General features: G+C 33.6%; 1 protein-coding gene and 1 pseudogene across 1 annotated transcript; one reads left to right on the top strand and one right to left on the bottom strand.

Annotated features, from left to right (window-relative positions):
- Window positions 1-1,549: 1,549 nt before the first annotated feature.
- Window positions 1,550-2,494, top strand: LOC101705861 (olfactory receptor 52A5). The gene has a single exon (XM_004863465.1). The coding sequence runs from the start codon at window positions 1,550-1,552 to the stop codon at window positions 2,492-2,494; it is 945 nt and encodes a 314-aa protein (XP_004863522.1).
- An 11,702-nt stretch (window positions 2,495-14,196) lies between these two features.
- On the bottom strand, window positions 14,197-15,130 carry LOC101705490 (olfactory receptor 52J3-like; annotated as a pseudogene).
- Between the last annotated feature and the right edge of the window lie 3,357 nt (window positions 15,131-18,487).

Below are 18,487 nucleotides of genomic sequence, written 5' to 3' on the forward strand. Positions count from 1 at the left end.
TGATCCCTTTCTCACTGAGAAAGTTCTAGCTCCCTACTAAGCACTATCTGTCTTTTATTTTGCTCTTTATTTAAGTCTTGTTTATGAGAAACCATGTGATATTTATGCTTGTGTGTCTGACCCATGTCACTTAACATTATGGCCTCAAGGTGCACCCATTTTCCTATAAATGACTCACATTTATCTTCACTTGACGGATGGCACAGTAGAGACGAGGTGATTAAATGATTTGCCTATAGCCCCCTAACAATGACAGAATCAAGACACTTGGCAATTGATTTAAAAGTGTGTGTGCAAGTGGTAGGGAGAAGAATTCAACATTATCCCACAGTCTTTTGCTGCTTGATTTTATCCCAAGAAAGAGAGAGGCTTTCCAATTTTAAGTAATAGCAGAAAGACAAAATTGTGTTTATCTTAAGGTGAATTAATTTAAAATGGAAGAAGCTATTAAATAGCTGTAATCATACTAATGCTTAAGAAGTAAAACCAAACACTTTAACAAACTTACTTTCTGTTTTAGCCAATAAGCACATGGACTGTTTGTGATCTTCTCAGTCCTGGGATCAGTGGTTTTAAATTGGAAATAACTTGAGTTAGTTTTTATTCAAAATGCCAATTGTTTTGTTTGTTTGATTACATTTCAAAGGGAATTTCTTTTTCTGGTAAGAAAGAATAATAATAATATAGATATTGATTTATTTAATTTATTTCTGTTGATCTCCAAACTATACAAGTCATACATATACAAAAATATCTTATGACTACAGGCTGATCTTTTTAATGTAAGGTCTATAATACTCTATGTTCTTTAGACTTGATCGAGGCTGTAGTATAATTATAAGGGTAATACAAATCACTGGGAAATAAAAATGAAGAGAGGGTAAGAAGAATGATAATTTTCATTTAAAAATATAACACCGGGCTGGGGATTTAGCTCAGTGGTTTCGCTGCCTGCCTTGCAAGCACAAGGACCCAAGTTCGATCCCTGGTACAAAAAATATATATATATATACACACACACACATACACACACACACATACACACATATACATAACTCCTTGGAAGAAGTATAATTGTGAATAGGAGAAAAAATATCAGTAGCAGATTTTACTTTATATTATAGTAGAATATTACTTAATATTTATCTGTATGTCTTTGGAATAAAAATGTCTGTAGTATTTTTAAAAGTAAAAAGCTATACTTCACAACTGTATAGAATTTATAATATACTTACAAAGATAAAGACATATTTCAATTGAGAACTTAAATGATTTGGGGCCACAGTTACTAAATTTTTATTTTACATATATATATATGCTTTATTTAAGGGTTAGGGGAAATTTACTATAAAATTCCTAAAACATGAAAAGTCATTTTTTTCTTAATAAAATCAGGCTAAAATCTAGGTTAGCACTAGAGGAATGCTACAGATTATCATATTTTCCCAAATGCTTTCCAGGATTATACTGTATAATTAAGGCTATTAATGAAGTTCATTCCTTCTGATTAGATTGGACATTCAGAAGGATTTTCTTTCATTGTCCCATCATGTTGATTGCCAATGGCACCTGCTTCAGGCCATCTGTCTTCACGCTAACTGGGATTCCAGGCCTTGAAGCAGTGCAACGCTGGGTTGGGATCCCATTCTTCATCTCTTTTGTCCTGGCCACCATCGGAAACGGCCTCCTCGTCGCTGCCATCCGCTCTGAGCGCAGCCTCCACGAACCCATGTATGTCTTCTTAGCTGTATTGGCAGCTACTGATCTGGGTCTGACCCTATGCATCACTCCCAAAATGCTGGCCATCTTTTGGCTTCAATCAAGGGAGATTCACTTTGACTCCTGCCTTATCCAGATGTATTTCACTCACACTTTCCAGTGCATGGAGTCTGGCATTCTCCTGGCCATGGCCTTCGACCGCTACGTGGCTATCTGTGAGCCCTTGAGGCACTCTGCTATTCTCACTAGGAAGGGGCTAATCAGCATCATCCTGGCAGTGACCATCCGGGCATCTGTTATCATCATCATGTGTCCACTTCTAATTAAATTGCGCCTGAAGCATTTTCGGACCACAGTCATCTCTCATTCCTACTGCGAACATATGGCTGTGGTAAAGCTGGCTGCTGAAGACGTCAGAGCCAATAAAGCATACGGACTGTTTGTGGCTTTCTCAGTCCTTGGATTGGACGTAATCTTCATTTTTCTGTCCTATGCCTTCATCTTCCAGGCTGTCTTTAAATTGCCACAGAAGGAGGCACGATTTAAGGCATTCAACACGTGCACAGCCCACATCTTTGTCTTTCTTCAGTTCTACATTCTCACATTTTTTACGTCCTTCATACACAGATTTGGCTTCAGTGTTGCTCCTTATGTACACATTCTGCTGTCCAACCTTTACCTCCTAGTTCCACCCTTGCTAAATCCCATTGTCTATGGAGTGAAAACCAAACAGATCCGAGATGGAGTAATCAAGATGCTCTTTCCCAAGGGTTAAATTGAAAGACATCCCAGGCTAATATATCCAGCATTTCCTGTTATGTAGAGTGGTAGTATGATAATATTTGTATTATTATAGTTTCCATGGGATAGATACGATTTCATAAATAATATTGCAAATAATTCATATCACATTTTCAGATAAAATTTTGGTGGTTATTTAAATCAAACCTGATAATATTTTCTATTAAAACCTCATTTACCTTTTATTATCCGTTTACTGCTCTTTTTCATTTTTTTACAACTAGACTCATAGATACATGAGACAATGTTTATATTTTAATTATTAGTAAATTCTCAATTCTCTAAGAACTCATTGACTGTTAAGCATTTGTATATAACATGATAAAATATGGGTGTAAAATTCTGCTTTTTTCTTTTCTTTTCACTTTTTTCCTTTCTTTTTTCTTTCTTCCTTTCTTTCTTTGCCTCACTGTGAGTTCCATACCAGATTATCTTATTAGAATTAAATGAAGACAAACTGTCATTAAACCCTTTTAAATCATCCTTAAATTTTCTACAAGTTACTTTTTGAAGACTGACAGCTTATTAAATTTTATATAATACTTACCTTCTTTTTCCTCAATGAACCTCTGGAGGAAGCAGATTTGTGTTTTTGTGGGATAACCAGAGAACAAGAGTCTTGTGTCTTCCTTGGTAGACTACCTACTAAGGCCATGATGTGAAAGGGGCCTTATTATCTATGCATCACTGAGACTACATCTCTAAATTGCTCAAAAAGCTAATTGTTCTATTAGATTAGGTATTTCACAATACCCTCAAAGTCAATAACTCTAATGTAATATGTGCACATTATGACGATTTGTAATAAAGTGTCTTAAAATCTCATATTTGCCTATATTAATTAATTAAACACAGTGAACAGTTCTTGAGCAGAATCTTAATAGGAACACGTAAAACTTCAGTCTCAGAAAGCACCTTTTATGTGTAACATCATTTTATGCTTAATATTTTAAAGTTGTCATTCAACTTGTCTTTTAAAAAAAAAAATCTCCTTTGTATTTGACCCAAAATAATATGAATTAGTCACCCACATAAAGCCTGGCTCTTCAGCTACAGCCCAAACTGTTTTGGAAATGGCTGCATCCTTTTACATGATAATGAGCAAGGTCTGGAAATCCAAATTTTTCACTCCTGTAGCAACACTATTTATGATTATCTTACCCAGTTTATTATGGCAATCTTAGTAAATATGAAATAGTATAATAATACATTTGATTTGTGTTTCTCAGAGAACTGAAAATGTTAAAGACTCAAATAATTATTGGAAATTTATGTATCTTTCTTAGAGAAAAGATTATTAATAGCCTTTCCATTATATGTTATGAGTTCTTTTTCCACTTTTTTATTACAGCATATTGATTACACAGATTAATGAGTTTCTTTTTGGCAGAAACTAAACATTCAAACCATGTAACACCCAAACCACATAACACTCTTTACTCATTCTCCTCCATCACCCCTGTGCCTCCACTCTCTCCCAGTTACACTTTTTGGGGGGGTTCCGTAAGTATAATCCATTTCAATCATATTCATTTCCTTTACTATCCACCATTGTACCACCTTGCCTTCATCCATCTTCCCCTTCTCTCATCTAATAATAGTCTCCTTTCAATTTTCTTGCCAACTTTTTTATATTCTACATATTAGGAGAACATGCAGTGTTTGTCTTTCTGAGTCTGGTTTATTTTGCTTGATATTATAATCTCTAGGTCAGTTCATTTTTCTGCAAATGACAAAACTCCATTTATTATGGCTGAATAGTACTCCACTGTTGACATACACCACATTTTCTTTATCTGTTCATCTGTTTATGGACATGTAGACTGGTTCCATGTCTTGGTTATTATATATTGTGCCAAAATAAAAATGAGCATGCAGGTAACCTTGTGCTATGATTTTAATTCCTTTGGGTATATACCGAGGGATGGTAAACTTTAATTTCATGGTAATTCTAACTTAGTTTTTGTGGAACCTCCGTATGGTTTCCATAGTTATTGTTCTAATTAACATTCTCATCAGCAATGTAGAAGTGTTGTTTTTTCACCACATCCTTGCTAATACTTTTTTTTTTGTATTCTTGTTGATAGCTATTGTGGTTGGGGTAAGATGTAATCACAGTATAGCTTTGATTACATTTCCCTAATGGATAAAGTTCTTGAATATTTTAATACACTTATTGGCTTTTTGTACTTCTTTTGAGAAGTATGTTTTCAAGTCTCTTACCATTTAATGATTATTCTATTTGAGTTTTGGATGCCAAGTATTTTGAATGCTTTATGTATTTTAGATATAATCCTTTGCCAAAAGAATAGCTGGCAGGGTCGGGGATTTAGCCCAGTGGTTCTGCTGCCTGCCTCGCAAGCGCAAGGCTCTGAGTTCGATCCCCAGTACCAAAATAAAAAGAATAACTGGCAAATATTTTCTCTCATTCTGTAGATTTTCTCTTCATTCTGATTGTTTTCCTTTCTGGACAGAAACTTTTTAATCCAATGCGTTCCTATTTGCTGGTTCTTGTTGTTATTTCTGGTGCTACTGGAGTCTTATTCAAGAAGTCTCCACCTATGCCTATGGCTTCAGTTGTTCCTCCAGTTTTGTTTTGTTTTTCAGCAGTTTCAAATTTCCCCATCATATTTCTTGGTATTTCATCTATTTTAAATTGACTTTTTCCATGGGGTAGGAGATAGAGATCTACTCTGTACCTTCCATAAGTGCATATCCAGTGTTCCCAGCACCATTTGTTAAAGAAGCTCTTTTCTGTAACATATAGTTCATCTTTTTTTTCAATTTTTGCTTTTTATTTTTCATGTTTGCTGCACATAATGACTGCATTCTTCATAGCGAGTTGGTACATGTGCATAACACATCCTAATTCTTTATCCCCTTCCCCTCAATTCCCTCCCCCCACCCTCCAACTCTTGTTCTGTTTCCCTTTTCTAACAGATCTGTCCTATTTCCTACAGTCTATCTTTTACTTTGCTCTTTATTTATATTTTGAGTGTTTCATATAAGAGAACCCATGTGATATTTCAGCTTGCTTGTCTGATTTATTTCAGTTAACATTATGGACTCTCTTGTGTCCAGAATCGAGTGGTTATTGTTGTATGAGCTTGTTTCCAAGTCTTGTATTTTGTGCCACTGATCTACATGTCTGTTTTTGTGCCATTTCCATACTGTTTTTGTTACTTTGGCTTGTAATATCATTTGAAATTGGGAATTGTGGTTCTTCTAGATTTGCTCTTGTTGTTTAGGATTGCTTTATCTCTGGATCATTTGTGTTTTCGTATCAATTTTAACATTGCTTTCTAGCTTTGAAAAGAGTGTCATTTGTATTTTTATGAGGACTGCCTTGAATCCGTAGTTCACTCTCACATGTGAAGCATTTTGGCAGTATCAACTCTGTTTACAAATACCATATAGGAGGTATTTCCATCTTCTTGTGTCCTCTTCAATTTCTTTCTTCAGGTTTTTTGAAGTTTTCATTGAAGGGGTGCTTCAACTCTTTGCTTAGGTAGATCCTTAGCTTTTTAAAAACTCTATTATGACTGTAATTGTTTTCCTGATTTCTTTCTCAGCTAGTTCATTATTGGTGTGTAGTATAGTAATTGATTATCTAGATGGTTATTCTGGATTCTGCTACTTTGCTGAATTTTATCAGCTCTGAAAGTCTTTTGGTGGAATCTTAAGATTTTTCTAATTATATGATCATATTATTTTCCTATAAGGATAATTTTAATTCTTACTTTCCTATTTGTATCCTTCTTATTTCTTTGTGTTGTCTAATTTAGTTATCTACAAAAATTCAAACTCTATCAATAAAAGTGGTAAGAGGGCTGGGGATGTAGCTCAGTGGTGCTGTGCCTGCCTCAAAAGTCCAAGGTCCCGAGTTGGGTCCCCAGTACCAGAAAAAAAAAAAAAAGAACAAAAGAAAGTGGTAAGAATAGACATTCTTTGTTCATTCCTGATTTTAGAGAAAATACTCTGTTTTTCTCCACTCATTATGATGTAGGCTACAGTTTGACACATATGAGCTTTACCATATTGAGGAATAATCTTTCAATATTTAATTTCTTTTGGGTATTTATCATGGAGGGATGATGAACTGTATTGAAGGAATTCTCCACATCATTTGAGATGACCCTGTGTTTTTCATCCTTGATTCTCTTCATGTGGTATATTATGTTTATTATGATTTGTGTGTGTTGAATCATACTTGTATCTCTAGAATGAAGTCAACTTGTTCATGGTGTATTGTTCTTAAGATGTGGTTGAATGGGGTTTGCAAGTATTTTAATAAGCATTTTTGCATCTATATCATGGATGTCTATGTATAGTTTTCTTTTCTTGTATTCTTTTCTGGTTTGGGTATCAGGATGATGGTGGTCTTTTAGAATAACTTTGAAGCATTCCTTCTCTATCTATTTCATGAAACAGTTAGAAGAACATTGCAGTTTTTGAAAGATGTAAAAAGAAAACTCTGCCTGGAACCCATCTAGTCCCAAACTTTTCTTAGCTGTGATACTTTTTAAAACTTCCTTAATTTCATTGCTCATTACTGGCTGATTTAGGTTTTATATATCTTCTCAATTCAATTTTGGTGCTTCATGTATGTCTATAACTTTATCCATTTCTTCTAAATTCTCTGATTTACTACAGTATAGGTTTTCAAAGTAGTCCCCAAGAATCCTCTGGATTTCACTGGTAATTTTAACATTGTCTCTCTTCATCTTGAAGTGTGCAGGTTTAGTTTCAATCTTCCTTCTCATTTTGATTGGTTTGACTAAGGGTTTATTAATATTGTTTTTCTTTTCAAAGAACCAACTATTTGACTTCTTCATTATGCCTTATTCTTTTACTCTATGTCTTATTATTTTCAGTTCTATTCTTTATTATTCCTTTCCTTCTTTTATGTTTGGTCTCAATTTGTTCTTGTTTTTCCACACCGCTGAGAAACGTGTTTAGGTTATTTGTGACCTCTATGGCTTTTTGATGTAGGCAGTCATAGCTATAAACGTCCCTCTTAGTATTGTCTTTGATATGACCCAGAGTTTCTGGTATGCTGTATTTCCATTTTCATTTGTTTCTAAGAATTATTTTAATTTCTTCGCTGATTTTTTCAATGACCCATTGATTGTTCAAAAGTGAATTTTTCAGTCTCCATGTATTTGTGTAGTTTCTTTGGTTTCTCTTGTTGTTGAGTTTTAATTTCATTCCATGATGATCTGATAAGGTAACATAAACTTTCAACTTTGTTTTATTTGTTAAGTTTTGTTGTATAACCTAAAATATGATCTATACTATAGAATGTGAGGGAGGCTATAATTTGCTGGTGAATATATTAAATACAATTGTCCTGACAGGTATTTGATTTGAAAATATTTTCTCCCACTCAGAGTTGTGCTTTCTCTTTTTTGATGGTATTTGCAAAAGTTTTACATTTAAATGTACCCCATTTTAAGTATTTGTTGTGTTACTGCTTGTGCTTTCTTTGTCATATCTACGACTTTCATCTGACACAAAGTCATAAAGGTTTACTCCTGTGATTTGTATTGAGTGGCACAATTTTATCTTTTAGATTTAAGTATATGATTTGCTCCATTTTTTAGTTTGTTTGTTGGGGTTTTTTTGGTTTTTTTGTTTGTTTTTTTCTTGGTACCGGGGATCGAACTCGAGATCTTGCGCTTGCGAGGCAAGGCAGGCGCCGGAACCACTGAGCTAAATCCCCGGCCCTGTTGGTTTTTGTATCTACGGTGAAAGTTAATGTTATAATTTTTTTGCTCTGAGAATGGATGTCTGGTTGGCTTACTGTCATTTCTTGGAAAAGCTATTCTTTCCACCTAATTTTCTTGGCATCATCCATGCTCTTAATGTCCTTGACTCTCAATTAGTTTCCAGTAATCTATATGACTACCTTTATGCCAGTTTCACAGTATACCACAGTGTAGCAAGTTTTGAAATGGAAGTGTTTCATTTTTGCTCTACTTGTTTCCAGAGTTTTGATTTCACAGTTATGTACTGTTTTCATTGCCACAATAATTTTAAAATCTAATTGCATACTTTTGCGAAAAAGCAGCATTGAAATTTTGGTAAGAATGTATTGATATTATCTATCAATTTGGAATGTATTGTCATCTCAACAGTATTAATTCTCTTCCATAACCATGTATGTTCCACTTATTGTATGTTTTTAAATATATTTAATAAATGGTTTACTATAGTTTATGTGTTTTGAAGTTTTGAAATAAAATATGTGAACTTTTGTGAAATTTATAACTATATGATTTTAGTGCTATTTTAAATAAAATTATTTCCAAATTTAAGTTTTTTTATTGTTAGAGAATGAAATATCATTGATTCTTACATCGTGTTCTTCTAAAATTTTTTAAAAATTATTATATTATTGTGTACATGTATAAAAATGTAAAAATTATATTATTGTATACATGTATAAAAATATTTCACTTTACTCATTTTTAAGTGTAAAATTTAGTAAATTTAATTATGATCACAATGTTGTATGACTACAACTGCTATTTACAAACCTTTTTCAACTCTCAAAACAGAAATAGTAACCATTAAAAAATAATTCACTATTTCTACTTGTTCTCAAATCCTTTTACTTCTATTTTCTATTTCAATGATTTTCTTATCCTAGTTATTACATAAAAGTAGAATCATGAAATTTTTGTCCTTTAGGGTTTGGCTTATTTCATTAACCATACAGTTCAAGATTCCTCCATGTTTTCACATATATCAGCTCTTAATATTTTAATTAGGTTTATTTTTCCTATTGAGGTGTATGAGTTTCTTACATTCTTCAGGTATTAACCCCTTATACATATTTCTCCAATTCTATGAATTTTCACTTCACTGATTGTTAACTTCTTGAAGCTTTTTGGTTTGATAGAATCTCATTTATCTTTACTTTTGCTGCTCTGCTTTTTCTATCTCATGAAAGAAATTTCCAAGATCAATTTTGAGGAAGTTTATCCTTATGACTTCCTCTAGAAGTTTCAGAATTTATATTATATTATATTCTGTCTTTAATCTATTTCAAGTTCATGTTTTTTGAGTGGTGTACGAAGGGGGTCTAATTTTATTATTTCCCAGTGGATATCCAATTTTCCTAACATTTACTGAAATGACTGCTCTTTGTCTTTTTTTATCTATTTGATGGTTTTGTCAAAACTTATTTGACAATTTCTGGGATTGCTATCCAGTTAGAGTGGTCCAAGTGTCCTTATTTTTTAAATTAATTTTATTGGTACATTTTAGGTGTACAATATGATGACATTTATCATTGGGAACTTGTACCTTTACATGATATATCTTGGTCCCTATTTTCTTCCCCAATCCCCTGTCCTCCCTTAAGCCCCTCCGGGCCTCCCTATTTACAAAGACTTTGCTTCCATTTTTTCCTTTCCTCATATTTCTTTGTTTCCCTTCTTTCCTTTCCCCTACCTGTTGCATTTTCCCTTTCCCTTTGGACCTTTTCTTCTTATTTCACCACTCTGGAAATCAATATGGAGATACCTCAAAAAATTAGGATTAGAGGTCTCATTTGACCCCAGCTATTCCTCTACTGAGTATCTTCCCAAAAGAATTAAAAGAATCATACCACAGCGATGTAGGTGCACCCATGTTTATAGCAGCATCATTTGTAATAGCTAAATCTTGGAAATAGCCCAATTGCCCATCAACTGGTGACTGGATAAAGAAGGGTTTTTTTTAATGGAGTACTACTCAGCCATAAAGAATGAGAACCTAGAGACATTATAGCTAAATGAATGCAGATTGAGGCCATTCTCTTAAATGAAATAAATAGGGCATGCATGTGTAAATTCCAAATAGTTTCTTTGAAGTGAGAAACTGAAAGTGTAGATAAGGCTCAAGTGTCCTTATTTTTTGCCAATAACATTCTATGTTATCACTATAAGTTTGTAATACAGTTTGAAAAGGGGGAGTATGATGTTTTCAGTTTTGTTATTTTTGTAGGTTGTTTAAGATACTGGGAATCTATTGTAGTTATACAGGATCTCTGTTTCTTTGAAAATTTGCTATTAGAAGTTTAATGAAGATTGCATTAAATCCATAAGTCATTTTGGGCAATATGGACATCTTAACAATATTAATTCCAATTACCAATGAAACAGCTATGATGAAAACAGAGATCTTGTGTAAGGCTGATGGCAAGATCTGCCTTAATACTCTCCTTCCTGTGAGTTGTCATGTGAAGACTATGCCACAGGTAACTATTGCTTGTTCAGTCAGCACCTCAGAATGAAATGCGTGGACTTTGAATGTGACTTTCTGCAGAACAGTTTCTAGTACTTCACTCTACAGAATGCAATTACCTTTTGTGTTAAGCCAGTCTACAAATGGTTAATTAAAAGCCTCCCTCCAGAAAACACTGGCAAATACAATGTTCATCCAGAATTGTGAAGAATAACAAGGTGATGATGTAATTCGTGTGAACTAAGTATTGAAAAGAGAAGCAATATTATTGAAAATGTTTTAAGTACCAATTATCAAAAATTTCATGCTTATTAGAAGTTGTAACAGCATTTAAAAATTTTTAAGTTAGTTCACATGTGTTTGTGTGCCTGTATAATAAGGAGGACAATCTGATGCAAAATGATCACTAACTTCTATAAACACATTTAACGATATGATTGCATTGACGTATCATGAATCATTTCTAGAATAGCTGGTTGCAAGTGTTTCAAAATGTTAAAATACAGATCACTTCTCTTTTGGCTAAGACCAAGTGTAAAATGTTGAAATACAGAGATGGTGTTAAAATAAAGTGAAATTTATTTTTATATTCCACAAAATCAATTCAGGTCTTATAACTGGAAAAATTTCACAAATATTTAACCCTTACTTTGATACTGCATTTAAGTTTTCCATAGTTATAAGTAGTGCATGTATCTTCTGTGAATATCTAATATCAAATCCAAAGTATTTTCAGCTGATACATATATGCAAATTGGTAGAGTTTATTAAAATAAATTTCATTGTACTAAAATTAATGTAATATATTTGTGCTCAAAATACATGACTCCTAAAAAGCTATGAATGTAGTATTATGTCTTAGCAGTTGTAACAGATTTGTAGAAATAAAATATATGTAGTATATCCTAAATAATCCTAATAATATTTACACAATGTTAGAAGGGATTTGCTAAGTTAATCAAAACATTATCTCACCTATCATTGTGGCATATAAGTAAGAGTAAAAATCATTTCAAGGTGTAACAAAATGAATATTTCTAATAAAAAACTTGCTTCAGACTGTGCAGCTCATGATTTCTGGACTTATGAATCTAAACTTGTTTGTTTGTCTACATAGTCAAGATTTGTATGTCTTACATGTAAAGAAATCAGTAGCTTTGTGTTATCTTCAAGTGAGTTTTAACTTTTCAAAGTTATGTTATAAGCTTTTCAAAATGTTTAAGGGATATTAGGACAAGGAACCCATTGGCTGCCTTCACACTTTCATAATGCAATACTTTACACTAAGTATGTTTTCTGAAACATTATGCAATATTATCTTGAATAGGAATAACTACATGTCTTTTTGAACTTGTACTTATTTTCAGATATTCTATTGCACTTCTATGTCATACATTGTACAATAGTTTCTAATTTATTGAAAAAAAATTGACCCTGTGAATTTTGCTGTTATTTTTCAATCATAAGTTATTTTGGCTCTTAGAAATTTGTTCTTCAGAAATCCATCTCCATTTTTATTATTATAGTTATAAATGTCATTGTGTGAATTTCACATATGCTAAAACTTTGATAGAAACTAAATGTGGAAAAATATTTCTAATATTTATCCCGTTGAACTTTACTTATTTTAATAGTGTAAGCCATGGGAACACAAAGGAGAATTGATGCTTAGAGACAATGAAGAATCTGAAAATAAAAGGCATTGCTAGACAATGAAAGTAAGAGGGGATAGTTTTAGTAGGGAAAATCATTAGTTAATGATCAATACATATGAGTATTGTTATACCAACAGAAAATATATATAAACTTTCCCTCTGAAGCTAGGACACTGTGAATTTCTTTGAGGAAACCTCTTGCTAATTCCATTTAGTGTTAGAAGTGGGGTGTTACATGTTGGGGAGACATTTAAGATAAGTTTAATAAAACTAAATATATATGAACTGAAATAAATATTACTTTAAAAATTCCATTTTTCTTTGATGTTTTCAAAATATTAGTTAAATATACAATGTACTTATTATCAGACACAGCATCCTACTTAACAAAAGCACAGTTTAAAATGATGTTGGATGTAGTTTTGACTAAGAATATCAAGAAAATTCATTAAGCACAGCTTGTCATTAAGAGAAATTAATACTACCTTAAGATTACACAAAATAAATTTTTCAGGTAAATATATTTAGATATTTCTTATGTTATTATTCATTAATTCCTTCTAGAAAAACTTTACTGTAATCCCTAGTTTATGATCATTGCTGAAAAAGAAAACTTATTTTTTATATTACTGAGCCTTGATAAATCTACTAGTAGATTTAGTCATGACACAAAATTCTAAAATCATTTTTGTTCCACCAGGTGATGAACAAAACACTGAAAGATTAGCTATTAGCTACTGAACATCACTCTTAGTCTTGAATTTAATCATTTTCCTGTGCACATCATTTTACGCCAAAAGCAAAATGATGAGTAATAATCAAAAAGTTGCCCTTGATTCAAGATTTTCAGTGAAGTTTTTGGTGGAGTTATCACTTCAGAACCTTTATAACTTTACACAAAATAGGTGAAAGGGAACACAGAAATTTTCTGTTAAAGTAGCAGACTAGAAAATTTATTTTGTAGTGAAAATTAATTTTGTGTCCAAAGAACCACAAATTGAAGATGTGTATATTACATTCCACAAAAGGAGCCCATGGGAAAAGAAAAATCAGCACACTTATTCCATGTAGTTAGAGGCTTGCTGAAATACTAAAAACACACAACAAAAGAGAGACAGGGGCAGAGAGAGACAGAGAGAAATGAGAATGACTAAACAGAACCTTCGATCATTATTAAAATTCTATATATTCACATTCACACCACAATGTCATTCCAAAGCACAAGTATTGCTGTCAGTTACTTCACACTTTTGGCACAGTGAGCACACACATTGCCTATAGAGTTTAATGAAATATAAAAGAAAAGTGCTGAAAAGGAAGAAGAAAACACACATTTGTAAAAGCTTAACTCCACATCTCAGTGATGTCCTCAAATAAATGAACATATTTTCATTATTCTTGGGAAATCCAAAATTTTCCTACTTTTAATTGAATTTTGGGTACTATTTAAAAAAAACAATCAAGCGGGTTGCAGTGAATGGTTTCAGTTAGAACATTCTCCTATTCCCAAATAAAGAGTCATGCAGTTTTCACATCGTCTCCGTAATTAAAATTGAAAGGGCTACTTGAGGGATGATTTTTCCTCTGCAATGGACCCCAACATTCAACACCAATAAGAGAGGAAACAAACGATTTTAAGATATACAAGTATTCTCCAAAGTTTGTTAATTCAGGATCTAGAAAGTCCTGTGATATGAAGATTCCCTTAAAGGATAATCATCTAGAGAAGTGTCAAAATTGTCTATTTCAGGTATATTCATTCTCTCTAGACCTAAAGAAACAAGACCTCTTATTTTGAAGTGAGAGCATGAACCACATAATCACAAATCTGCTTGGTTCCCACACCGTAGATAATAGGGCTGAGGGCAGGTGGGATGACCACGTAGAGATTGGCAACAAGAATGTGGAAATAACTGGGGATTTTTTTTCCAAATCGTTGGGTGTGGAAGGAGAAAAGTGATGGTGTATAGAAAACACACATCACCCCCACATGGGAACCATATGTGCTTAGTGCTTTACGATGAGCATCGCGCGATTGGAGGCGGAACACAGCACACAGAATGCAACCATAGGAGAATCCAACCAGTGCCACATCCAAAATGAGAAAAGAAGCCACAAATCGCCCATATAGCATTGAGGCAAATGCTAGCACAGGCTAATTTGGCAATGCCCAAGTGCTCATAGTAAGAGTGGGCAATAACATGAGCATCACAGAAAGGCAGATGATCGGTTAGGTATACAATGGGTGACATTAGCAGGACTGAGCAAATTATAATACCCACACCAATGCCTGCCAAAACCCAGGGTACCAGAATGGTTGTGTAATTCAGTGGTACACAGATGGCCACTTAACAGTCAGAGGCCATGGCTAGCAGGACTGCAGACTCCATTCCTGTGAAGGTGTGTATCAGAAACATCTGGACGACACAGGATCCAAAACTGATTTCATGTGCCTCAAACCAGAAGATACCTACCATCTGGGCACTGAGGATGTGGAAAGTGCTAGATTTTTAGCTGATAAGATGGCTGGAAAATAGAACATAGGGTCCTTCAGAGTACGGTCAGACCAGAGCACAAGTAGAATTGTAGCATTGCCCAGCAGAGCCAGTAAGTAAAACAGAGCAGAAAGGCAAGGAAATCCATCTATGGAAAGCCGCCAGTCCTGGGATGTCCACAAGAAAAAAGGTGTCTGAGTGCAAAGTGGTAGTGTTGGTGTGGATCATCTTGACACTGATGAGAAGAGAAGTAGTGGACCAACACTGGAAGGAAAATTAAGACTTAGAAATACTTAGGTTAAAACTTCTCCAGTTTACCTTCTACGTGTATTTTTCTTACTTAAATAATGTAAGATTTAAGTCTAAAATAAGAAATAGGCAGAGATTGAACACTCCAAGTTGAATGGAAACTGACCTTAGAGTAGGCTTTGGACAAGAAAATATTCATTTTCTAATTCTCATGCAAAACCTAGGATTAATTTTGAATAACATAAATTTATATATTTATATGGCAATCTCAGATTCTCTTTGAAATGCACTTTAGCACTTCAGTACATAAAATCATAGAAGGACAGATACCAATGGCTGCACAGAGGGCATGACACCGGGCACAAAACTGGCAGTGTCCTTAGATGTATGGATTAATGGACAATTGTGGCAATTTCCTGCATTAGTATGTTTTGTATCTTTGTGTGGGTACATATTTTTAAAATATGCCTCAAAATTTAGCATGCTCCAGTAATTCCTCCTTCACATGTCCACTCTCACAAGCCCCATCAGGTATGCTGCATGAAACCCCTGATATAAATCATTTGCACAAAGACGTGAAACATTGCTCATAGAAATCATTCAGAGAAGAAAAATACATTTCTTTGCTAGAGGGATTCTGGTTGGAATTTAATTAATGAGGAAGTCCAAATATTCTACTGTCTGCCAAATTCTCCAAAATATCCAAGAATTTTCAACAATCATCCTCTTTATCCAGTGGAGAAACTAAGGTTTGTTAAAAGGAGAAAATGTCAGAGAAACAAAGAAAAGAAAATGATGGTGGTCAACAGTCAGCTGAAGAAATTCATTTTTCTGACTAATTTCATTTTATTTGTGATCCTTTTTCCTTATTCCCTTCCTTCTTCCTTGTTTCTTCTTTCCTTCCTTCCTTCCTTCCTTCTTTACTTCTTCCCTCCCTTCTTCATTCCTTCCTTCCTCCTTATTCTTTCAGAATTAAATGGAAGAGGATAAAGAAAAAAGAAGATAGGCTGGTACAGAATGAAAAAGATGGAGAAAAGAAGAGATGAAAGAGAAAAGAATTAAACAGAAATGTTAGAAGGATGAGAATGACAACTGTTAAAATGTCCTGAGAACTGAAGGCAAATTTCACATTTTGAAAAATATTTTATTCATGATTATTTTAAAATAGACATTTCTGCATCTGATAAACCCCATAAGACTATACCAGTCTTGGTCTTTTCCTTTCTTTTTTTTGTAATCAACTTCATAAGTCTGCACTTATCTTTGGTCCTCTGCTAGCCTTATTTGTTACGTCATTACCATAGAAGACTAAACCCCAGTGCAAAATTATTGGTAGGAATAGAGATTACTATTTATACTACAACTTTAAATTCCCTCCACAAAAGGATATTACAAGAATGTAAATGCCCTAGTCCATTATAGTAGAGACTTTTTTCTGTCAGGAAATCTTTCTATGTAGCAAATGGAGAATAGTGGTCAATTAGGAAGTCAATTGTACCCTGTTCCTTAACAGTTCACCAGAAGTCCATGTCTACCGCCAATTTGTACAATGGGTTTGTGGGATGCTCACCTCCAGCAGGGACAAGGCTAGCAACCTCTCATGTGCCTCAGAAAGGGAAGAGAGTTTTATAATAGCAATCCTTAGAGACCTGGGAGACCTGTCTGATTTAAAGATAATTGAAATTTTTCTACCAGTTCTAATGAGGACTAACAACTCAGAGGCTCTGGGGGAAAATTCTTCTTTACTAAAGCAGGAACAGAGGTGCTGATGTGGGGGCAGACACCTCCCCATTCCTTACCCCCTGGTCACTGAAACTGTGACTTGGAATTCAGAGATAAAAAAATAATACTAACTGAACATTCATAGGAGTTGAAAGGAATCTCTTTTTGGGTAAATTTTGTTCAGTGCTTTTCTGAGAAGTTATAATATCGCAGATTTAGCGTGATAATTATCAGTATGTATACCTCCTCATAGCAGGTTTAGCATTCATCAGATATTTACTAAGATATCATGAACATCAGTAAGACACAGCCTCTCATTTCTTTTCTGTACACTACTCAAACAACTGGCTTTAAATGTAAGTTAAAAAAAATAGAATAGCTCCAATGTATTTACAAAGAAAGAAAAAAATGCTTTATTGTCCAACCTAAAAAGTAGTCATTCAGCATAAATGTTTCCTGGTAGTGATTCAAAATAAAAGTTAAATGGCATTTAATTATAGAAAGTAAACAATATCATTGAGCAATGTACATGCATTCATATATACATAGATAAATAGAGAAGAAGAGTAAGGAATTCTGGATTACTGTCATTAATACAAATCTTTAGTCATCTTATAGGAAATCAATACATCTAACTTGAATAGAATGGAGTAGTACATACAAATAAATTCATCATAAAGTCTTTTGGAACTAAATGACAGGATATTGACAGAAGCACTGAAAGTAGATGTTTCCAAGCAGCAGAATTGGAGCTTGGATTTGGGGGATTAAAAAACACTATTCTATTCACTATACCTCTCACTGTGATATTTTCAAATGTAATTTATGTGATACTGCTGTTATGAAATTTGAAAAATACAAAGCTTTCTGAGGTGTTTAACACTATGCTTTCCCAGAACAAATTAAGGTATGAAGCAAATCTAATTTCTTCTATTATTTGTGTCATAAGAAAAACTTATTCTAAATTGCACTTCTCTTTTTTACTGATACATAAAACACATCATGTATAACCTTATTAATACATACTTTTATTTCAATATACCTTTGCTCCTAAAATCTTAAAACATTTACCTTCCATAGTCATCTTGACTTTGAGGAAGAGCAGACGCCACACCGTGCCTCTTTTCTGAACATCTTTGCAGCTACCTCAGTGTCCTGCATTTTAAATGTTTACAGCAATTTCTGACAAACAAAAACATAACTGTGTGTCTACCTCCACTCATCCCCAGGATCTGGCACTATGAGACTTTTGGCTCTTCCCCTAAGGCAAAAGAGCAGTGAAAGGTAAAAGCTTTTAAGCCATTTGGGATGTAGAGCCAGGCACAACAGCACAACTAAAGACACTCACAAAAGAGGTCTTCTAAATTGCTTCAGAAAGTGACAAGAATAATGGAATAAGTGTGTTCAAAGTGAGGGGTAGTATTTTAAGGGAGTAAAAGCCAGTGTGTCTTTGTAATATTTTTAAAATGTAAATATTCACTGTATTTTTATCACACTGCATATAATGTCATCTCTGTAAATTTATATTGTATAATTTTACATAGAAAATATTTATCTTATTGTATCTTCAGCATGACAGAAGATTCTCATTAGGGAGCATATAATTTATATATT

This window comes from Heterocephalus glaber, unplaced genomic scaffold (assembly GCF_053883595.1).
Source record: "Heterocephalus glaber isolate CG9 unplaced genomic scaffold, H.glaber_assembly_v1.0 deba00001428, whole genome shotgun sequence".
In the NCBI taxonomy this organism is placed as follows: Eukaryota; Metazoa; Chordata; class Mammalia; order Rodentia; family Bathyergidae; genus Heterocephalus; species Heterocephalus glaber.